We start from the raw sequence: 9,890 nt of genomic DNA, 5'->3' as shown, positions 1-9,890 counted from the left end.
ATTGGTAATATAATTTCTCTCTAAAACTGAGGTTAGTAGAATCAAAACCTAACTTTGCCCGTAAGCCCCCGCGTGATCTGGTATTTAATGAGTCAACACAAAGGGTGGTCTCACTTTTGAAAAGTCTAGTGATGGCTGTGCAGATTGACTTTAGTTTCTTCTTATCTTGACGCAGGTGCTGCTACCAAAATTATTGTAAAATAAAAAATGTTAAAATCTCCCTATGAAAACTCTCTAATCCCACTTATTATGTATTTATTTTTTCCTTTCCTTTCATCCTCTTTCTCAAAATTTCCCTTTTTCTTAAACTAAAGCAAAAAAGGAAAGAAAAAAAAAATGGTGACCATGGTGGCCCATTGCGTTCTCACTCTCTGTTTTTCATTTTTTTTAATTATTTAAAAAAAATTTAAGGAAGAGAAAAAAGGGAAAGAGAAATGAAAAATAAAATATACATGGATTAAAACTGTTAATTAGGTGGAGATAGGAGGGAAGGAGATAATTTTACCTTTTTATATTAATTTTTAGAAATAAATAAAATTAAATAATAGATAAATTAAGATAATTTTACTTGATATTTGAATAATCATTTTTAATAATTGAATTGAACTTGGGATAGGTTTTTTAACCCATCTCAATTTGGGTTGATTTGGGCATCTTCAAATTAGTCCAAACTCAATTTAATATTTTTATAATATTTATAATATATATTATCCAATATAATAATATTTATTTTTTTAATTCTTTTTAAAATTATCAAATTATATTATATCATATATTTTTTCAATTGTTTAAAAAGATATATAAATTTTTTTTTTCATCTTAAAATTCTGTCGTATTTACCATTTAAATTTTCATATAAACACATAAAAAACATTTTTTAAAAAACTATTATAAATAAATTTTGAATTATGCGTTTTAGTTAAGATGAGTGCTGCTCTTGGTGGGATTAGTCGAGGTGCGTATAAACTGGTCTGGACATCTACGGTTATAAAAACTTAAATAAAAATTAAGATGAGTGTTGCTAGATAGACCTCAATTTAACTTGAACTTAGAGAAATGACATTGGATTAAGTTTGGGTTATAAGCCGGGTTGGGTTCAACTCAGACGGATTGGTTTTTAATTGAGGATGAGTTCTGGATAGTGATGGACTCCTAAAAATCAAAGATTTTAATATGAGATAGAAAATCACACGTCCTGTCAATTTCTTCCCATAGACAACCAATTAAATACTACCTCCAATTGACTATGGAACCGAACATAATACTGGGTTATCATCCATAAAGATAGGATAATTGGCCAATACAGAGAATTGAACAGTCAACTTTCACTTTTCAAAAATCTTAGGTACTCTTGGTTTTGCAGATTCCTCAACAATGGCTGAAATAACAACCTTTCTTCTCATCTTCTCATACTTGTTCATGGCTGCGCTTATCCCTCTTTCAATCCATTCCCAGCCCACACACACAATCACATCAGGCCAAAATCTCACTGATTCGGAGCGCATGGTCTCTGCAAATGGTGTATTCACACTAGGGTTCTTCAGCCCTGGTAAGTCTAAGCACCGTTACTTAGGCATGTGGTACACCAAAGACGAAGCTCAGAGAGTGGTTTGGGTTGCTAATAGGTTAATCCCCATCACCAACTCATCGGGAGTTCTCACTATCGGGGATGATGGGAGACTGAAAATTAAGCAGAGTGGGGGATTGCCCATTGTCTTGAATACAGATCAAGCTGCCAAGCACAATGCCACAGCCACTTTGCTGGATTCCGGAAACCTTGTTCTTACACATATGATCAATGACAATGGAGCTTTCAAAAGGGAGACAGTATGGCAAAGTTTTGATCACCCTTCAGACACGCTCCTCCCGGGAATGAAACTTGCTGTGAACCTTAAGGTTGGAAGTAACCGGTCGCTGACTTCATGGTTAAGCCATGAAGTCCCCGCACCAGGAGCTTTCACTCTAGGCCTGGACCCGACAGTGGATGATTCATGCCAAGTAGTGATATGGAGGCGCGGGATTGTCCTCTGGACGAGTGGCATCTGGGAAGACAATAGTACCCATTTTGAGGATTGGTGGAATACCTATAATGTTAGCTTTGCTTGTGTTGTTGTAAGCAAGTATGAGAAGTATTTCAATTATACATATGCAGATCATAGCCATCTTTCAAGGTTGGTGATGGGTGCATGGAGACAGGTCAAATTTAATAGCTTTTCTGAGTTTGCGATTACTCTATGTGAAGGTAGAAATCCAATTCTAAGTTCTGGGTGTGTGGAGGAGGAATCCAAGTGTGGAAGGCACCATAGAACTGCGTTCAGGTTTAAGAACAAATACATGAAAAGAAGAGCAGAATACAGTGATGATGATCCCAACTTGGGTATCGCTGATTGCGATGCCAAGTGCAAGGAGAATTGCTCTTGTATTGCTTATGCTTCGGCTCACAAAAATGGAACCGGATGTCATTTTTGGCTTCAAAATAGTCCTCCCGTGGAGGGGGCAATTCTTGGGTTGGATGCCTATGTTTCAGATCAGGAACTGAATAAAGGTAAGGCAAGCTTAATCTCACGTTCCTCGTTCCCAATTTTCTTCCTATTATTTTTTTAATTCTCCGGGGAGTTTCATCCAAGTTTATAATGGTCTATACCATTTACTGTTGATAAAGTATTATGAGATTCTAGAGAAGTTCTTGAAACTTACATAGTGCGGTATTAATTAACACATTTGAATACCATAGAGATTTGATTCCCAACCAGGGCCCATGGGTTTAGACCAAAACATCAACATAGGCTCATGGACCATCAGCGCATGAAGTAGGGAGCCGCAAAGCCACGGGGATTGTGAGTATGGGAAATGACGTCATACGTGAGGATGGCAATTGGACATATTCAAGATGGGTCACCTCCATTGACTCCGCCCTATTTATTTAGATTTATTTCCATCCTCACTAAACAAGGTAGGCCGGATATTAGAAATCCCTATACTTGCGCTGTTCAGCCTTAATTTTTTTATTTTTAAAATTTTAAATTATATTAAAAGTAAATATAATTTATAAATAATCCTTATGTGGATGGGGTAATTCTTGGGTTGGATGATTATGTTTTAGCTTAGTAACAAGATGGTAAGATAAGCTTAGTCTCATGCTCCTTATTCCTAGTTTAATTATTCTTCTTTTCTATTTTCTAAATTTTAGGAGGAGTGTCATCCAGGTTTATATTGATCTATACCATTTATGACTAATAAATTATTATGAGATCCTAGAGAAGTTCTCGAGACTTTATATAGTACAATATAAACTCCTTTTAATGCCATAAGAGTACTTGAGATCCCATGTCAATTAAGGAGAAAAGTTCCTATCATGAACCCATGAGCCTTCGCATCCAAGAGAATGAACTAGAGGGCAATTCTAGGGAAATAACACCATGTATATATAAGGATGACAATATGATAGAATCAGGATATAGAAGTAACCTCCATCTTGACTGTTTCTTATTTATATTACGAGGGTAGAGTGGGGTGAGACAAAAGCAATACCTAACATGTCTTGAACCCAATCCAAGTTTTAAACAATTTCCTAAATCCATTTATTTTTATCCAAAATTTGCCTTATTAGAGAGGAGATGTGTACCCAAAATATCTGTCCCATTACTATCCTTAATCATAAAAGAATAATTGTAAGATCGTACTTCAGTTGAAAAACGTTCAACTCATGAAGAGGGAATGAGGTGATAATGAGATCCCATATCGAACGATTAAGGAGAGAAGTTCTTAGTTCATGTTCACAAAGCCTCATGAACAACATTTTCTTAGGAAAGAGTGAAACAAAAAGAAAGTTCCTAAAGCACGATGTAATGAGCGAAAGATTGTAAGATCCTATTTCAATTAAGGAGAGAAGGTCCTGATACAAAGTCAACATGATATCACATAGAGCCAGGAGCCCCATGGACACTTGGGGCACATAGTCATGTGGTCCAATTATGAGATCCACATGCTTTGTATTAGCTAGAAAAAGAAGAAGTTTTTGATATGATATAGGCATATACGCGTTCATAGAGTTCATAAATCTTACTCCCCATTACCTATCAGCTATTCCAATTTAGTACATCCATGCCCATATGCTAGACAATTTTCAACTTGGCTTATTATATTTCTACACAGTTATGACAAAAGTTTAGAAATGTTAATGTGAAAACTTTGGATAAATTGAAAAAGATTACTCTTATACTATTACTCAAGTTTCAATTTAGTTCTTAAAACTTGTTTTTTTTTTTTAAATTTAAAATAATGTCATTATGCTCATGTGTTAAATAGTTCTTTTTATTGGAATGGATAAAAATACCTTTGTATTACACATGTAGATATTTCATATGTTATAAACATGTTTTATTTAATATTGCAATGTGTACGTCCTAAATCATATATATAGGGGTTTTTATACATGTTAGATGAAAAATCTCAAAACAAGGACTTATTTAATATTTCAACATATTTTAAAATTGATTTTGCTTTAAAAAAAAGTTTAAGGGTTAAATTAAGGAGATTTTTGGTAAAACCGAATACTTATTATTTAATGATTTAAGTTAATTTCAAGTTAAATTATACTTAAGTTATTAACTTAAAACTTATTATTTAATTCTTACTTTACGAATTAAGGTTGTTTGATAAAATTAATTTAAAATTTATTCCAAAATTATCATATTAATATATTTATCCTCATAAATACCACTAGGACAAAGTAACTCAAATAACAATATTATAGGTAATGGAGTAATAAAAAAAATCATAAAGGTAAATAGAACAAATGAGGATAAAAAAGTAAAATCAACATGTGCACTTAATTATAAGTTAATTGTTTTTACTTATTACTTAAATTTGGTTCTAACTTTAAGTTATATTATTAAGTTATCTTACCAAATATATTTAATTTAGTTAATGATTTAAATTAAATTATTAAATTATTTGAAGTTATTAAGTTGGTTTACCAAACACCCACTAAGTATCATGTTTACAAAAAAAACTTTCAAATATATCACAGGATGTTAAAGCTTTTCTTCTTGCAGGAAGCAATTGCAATTGGATATCGTATGCTATAGTGATCATACTTGTTCCAACAATGCTTTACAGTGTCATCTGTTGCAGTTATACAAAAAGTAAAATAGCCCCAGGTACGTGCAATATTATCATTTTAAAAAAGGGTAAGATATATATAAGGTAAAAGATTTGATAATCAATTAAGTCGTCCACTTTATTTTGATATATTAAAACAGGGAACGAAATTTTCCATGATGACTTTGTTCATGAGTTAGATACTGATGGATCAACTTCGGAGAACACTAGCAAAAAGTGTGCTGAATTGCAACGTTTCAGTTTTTCCGATATTACAGTTGCGACTAAAAATTTCTCATCTAAAAACAAGCTCGGAGAAGGTGGATTTGGACCCGTTTACAAGGTATGTACAAAAGTTCTTAACTTTGAGAAAGGGTTTTAAGAGCTTAGGAGTGATTCTTGTAAAAAGGCTTTTAACATGTAATACTTTTTATCAGTAGCATTTCTACTGGAAATACTTTTAACAAGTTAGTGTAAAAGTGCATTTGGTAATGATTCTATAAAACATTTTAATCTTTTTAATACTTAAATGATAAAATTTTTTAAGTGTTAAAAATGTTAGAAGCGTTTCCTAAAATCACTGCCAAACGAACTCTTAGATGTATACAAGAAAAGTGTTTTCAAAGCATTTTGGTAATAAGGTATTAACAAAAAATTGATTTTGGAAGAAGGACGTATTAAATTTTATTCAAAAATCACTTTAAGTAATTATTTAGATTTTTAAAAATGAGGTGATTCTTAAAATCTTGTGAAATGGTTGAATTTTGTAAGAAAAGGACTTTAAGCATTAGAACCCTCTAAGAATTATTCCTAAATGGACTCTTAGTTTACAAGATAACTTAGCTTAAAACATTTAGCAATCTTTTTTTCAATACTTCAACACTTACTATATTGTTTAAAAATTGCTATTTTAGGGTAAGTTATCAGAGGGTCAAGAAATTGCAGTCAAAAGACTTTCAAGAGGTTCAGTGCAAGGACTATTAGAGTTCAAGAATGAGATTGCACTAATTTCAAAGCTCCAACATACTAACCTTGTTAAGCTTTTGGGTTATTGCATTGATCGAGAAGAGAAGATGTTAATCTATGAATACATGCCTAACAAAAGCTTGGACTTCTTCATCTTTGGTTTGCAATCTTTACTACATTAAATCTTCCTTCTCATTTGTCTATCTTTATTAATTACTTAAATCAAATTTCTTATTGTTATTTATTTATATTTGTGCAAAGCAGATCCAACAAGAAAAGAATTGCTAGATTGGAAGAAACGTTTTAGCATCATTGAGGGGATTGCTCAAGGATTACTCTATCTTCATAAGTACTCCAGACTAAGGGTGATTCATAGAGACTTAAAAACAAGTAATATTTTATTAGATAACGACATGAACCCTAAAATTTCAGATTTTGGCATGGCAAAAATGTTTAGACAAGATCAATCGAGGGCAAATACAAATAGGGTCGTGGGCACATTGTAAGTAATCAAAACTTAGGTAGCTTTAGTTAGATGACTAATATTTGTACCATTTATGTACTAATTATTTTCCTTATTGGCATGGTCACAGTGGTTATATGTCTCCAGAGTATGCCATGAATGGCATTTTCTCAGTGAAATCTGACGTCTTCAGCTTTGGAGTCATACTTCTAGAGATCATAAGTGGAAGGAAAAACACTAGCTTTTATCAATCTCAGCAACATATCAATCTCATTGGATATGTACGTTTGTACGATAAGCTTACAAATACAAGTTTTTTCATATTTATCTAAATTATCAACAAAAGCTTAAAGTATATGTGCATAAATAGATATGTATATATGTTGGGTGTGCCTAAATCTTTCCATGCATAAGAACTCAAAATCCTAGAATTTCTAATCATCATAAGCATTTTTCATTCGGGTTTAGGATTTGTTACATATGATTAATGTCATTAATGTTGTTAATTTTGTTACATATGATTAATATTAATGCTGTTAATTTTGATTTCTTTTAGGCATGGAACTTGTGGAAAGAAGGCAAAATTTTGGAGCTGATTGATTCAAAAACATGCAGCGCATTTTCTGGAGACCAAATGCATAGGTGCATTCATGTGGCTCTTCTATGTATACAAGAAAATGCAATGGACCGACCCACTATGTTGAATGTCGTTTTTATGCTTCGAAATGAAATGACAGTACCACTTCCTACTCCAAAAAGACCAGCCTTTTCTTTTGAGAGTTGTGAGATTGGGGCCAATGGGACTCATAAACTATTAGAAGATCATTCATCAAGCACTTTATCCATGTCTACATGGAATTAGAAATATTTTTAGGTTTCCATTAGCATCTTGAAATAATAGTTTGTTGGTATTTATTAAATATATTGGTATAGACATACAAAATGTGTGTATCCTAAAGTGGAAATTATGTGTTAATTTTCTTTTTAACTTTAATTTTAATTTTTACTAGTTTTCTCTATGAACTACTTGTCAAAGTTTATGCCCTAAAAGCAATAATGTTTCTAACATTTTATTACTTAGTGAAAATCGTTTTTGATGCATGAGTATTGTTCATTTGTTCCAAGATCAATGAGTCCTCTAAAAATGCTTCATGAAACTACACACGTGGGAGGCAATATTGGGTAGTCCAAAATTATTTATCCCTAATTCAATTTTATAAATGATTATTATGTCTAATTTGTCCAATATGTATGATTAGAAGTATAAAAGAAATAATTACAATAATTATTAAATTAATATGAAAGTAGAGTATAATTAAAGATTTACTTGACCTAGAGAACCTAATTCTAAGGGACTTATATGAGTCAACACCTATACTTCCCTTTAACATTCTCCATGCAACACTTTCTCATGCAACACCAATGAATTGACATACTAACTTGCCTTTTTGAAAGGTCTTTCAAGAATGATCTCGAAAGCTCTTCAGAGTTTTGGATCATAAAATAGACTAACAACAATATTCTATTTGATATTTGGCATGCTTATGAAGAGTTAAATTTTGGTAGTTATATGCAAACCCATAATATGTAGTTGTGGTTTTAAATAAAAAATTGATTTTTTTTTTTCAAATTAGGTTCATAGCTTCTTATTTCCCAAACCAAAAATTATAAAAATGAAATAAGCAACCACTAAAAGAAAATTAAGGTATAGTGACACGGTTTTAGTAGGGGAAAAAAACACATTGCTACTATGTAGTATATATATTTGCGGCTCCAAAAGGATCCATTTCTATAGTTTTTTTTATGCCAAAAGTTGGTGGGTAATAATTTCATGCTAATATTTATAGGCACAGACAATATATTCCTAATTTTTTTCTATAACTAAAAGCTTGTTTTAGATGAGGATTTTTTTAATGGTAGAAGTAGATAGCTTACAAAAATAAGAGAACCTATAAATATCATCTCTCTCTCTTCACAATCTGAAACCTTTGCCTCCACACCTACACATTCTCTGTTGCTTCACGATTTGAAGTCCTTTCCTTAGAATCTGCTACTTCCTTTGCTTCAAAGAACCACCATTGGATCCTTTTCACTAGAATGAAACACCATCAAATTTGGCTTTGAAACCATTAATCAAGGTATCCTTTCTTCACATCCTCTCTGTTTATCTCTCTTTTCACTTCTTCAGAGAGAACGACATGAAACCCTAGCTTACTCTTCATCTTTTGCCAAGAGGAAAGATTCATCTATTTTCTGAACTTCTTTTATTTTAGAAGTTGGTTCATTGAGTTATTCTTCCATTTTTCTAAAGATTCTGAAATTGAAGGTAGTTTGTTGCTTGTCTGAATATGATATTTAATTTGAAATTATTGATATCGATTTGAAATGGAGAATTTGGGTTTGTTTAGGTTGCCGGTGTTGAAATGACGTATGGGAAAAAAAAAATTGCCTAAACTAATTTCAATTTATCAATTATCTGTTCAACTGCACATTTGTTTGACTTATGGTGCGCATTATTAGGATTTCTGGTTAAATGCAAATTGTGCATTTGAATATCATACCCCCAAATAACATTTAAACATTAATTTTGCAGACACTTTACCTAAAGTTTATCATTAATGTTGGTCTTGGTTTTAGGTTACTCTGGAGCACAATGACACTCCACTTTATCTATGAAAAACTTTCAAGATTCATGTAAATTAGAAAAAGTTATTTTAATCTAATAAAAAATATGCTCTCTTTACTTCTAACAAAAGTTATAAAGAGTGATTGTTTTTTGAAAATTTTCTTAGGTTCTTGTTTTAGTGATCTTGTAATCAAATTTATCAGTTGTTGGCATATTACACTCATAACATTAGCCACTGGACCTTTAATATATTCTTTCTTTACCTATCAAAAAGAAAAAAGAAAAAAGAAAAAAGAAAAAAGAAAAAATAGCCAATGGACCATTCATTGTTATTTTAGGAGGAATATTTAACATATTTCTACATAAACTTGCTGAAAATACTTAAGGCGCATATGCAGAGACATCAAATATTGTTGAGCAAATTAACTTTACCTATTAATATTCTTGAAATTCAACAAATATCCTTAAAATTCTTATTGTGAGAGAGTTTTACTTACTTGTACATACTAGAAAAATTATAGCTCTTATTGGTAGAAATGGATAAGGAAAAAGTATTATAATCCCACTCATAGAGCAATTTGATGATCCTACATTGGGTATTAGATATACTGGTTTCCTATCTTCTGCTTGCCCATTTTCTTTTTCTTTTATGAGACTATCATTGGAATTGAAGAGTAAGTACTTTCAAGAGGCTCTAGATATCCTCAAGTAAGGATAATCAACAATAATCGT

The 9,890-nt window shown here is 31.7% G+C and overlaps 1 protein-coding gene across 1 annotated transcript; it reads left to right on the top strand.

The window, feature by feature from the left end:
- Positions 1-1,293: 1,293 nt before the first annotated feature.
- On the top strand, positions 1,294-7,551 carry LOC100258202 (G-type lectin S-receptor-like serine/threonine-protein kinase CES101). Its single transcript, XM_002267316.4, has 7 exons — positions 1,294-2,545; positions 5,058-5,162; positions 5,265-5,446; positions 6,018-6,228; positions 6,334-6,571; positions 6,663-6,813; positions 7,089-7,551. The coding sequence occupies exons 1-7, from the start codon at positions 1,375-1,377 to the stop codon at positions 7,392-7,394; spliced, it is 2,364 nt and encodes a 787-aa protein (XP_002267352.1). The 5' UTR covers positions 1,294-1,374; the 3' UTR covers positions 7,395-7,551.
- The last annotated feature ends 2,339 nt before the right edge of the window (positions 7,552-9,890 follow it).

Source organism: Vitis vinifera, chromosome 17, assembly GCF_030704535.1.
Source record: "Vitis vinifera cultivar Pinot Noir 40024 chromosome 17, ASM3070453v1".
NCBI lineage: Eukaryota > Viridiplantae > Streptophyta > Magnoliopsida > Vitales > Vitaceae > Vitis > Vitis vinifera.
The sequence above is the reverse complement of the archived record's forward strand: the minus strand, read 5'-3'. Positions and strand labels throughout refer to the sequence as shown.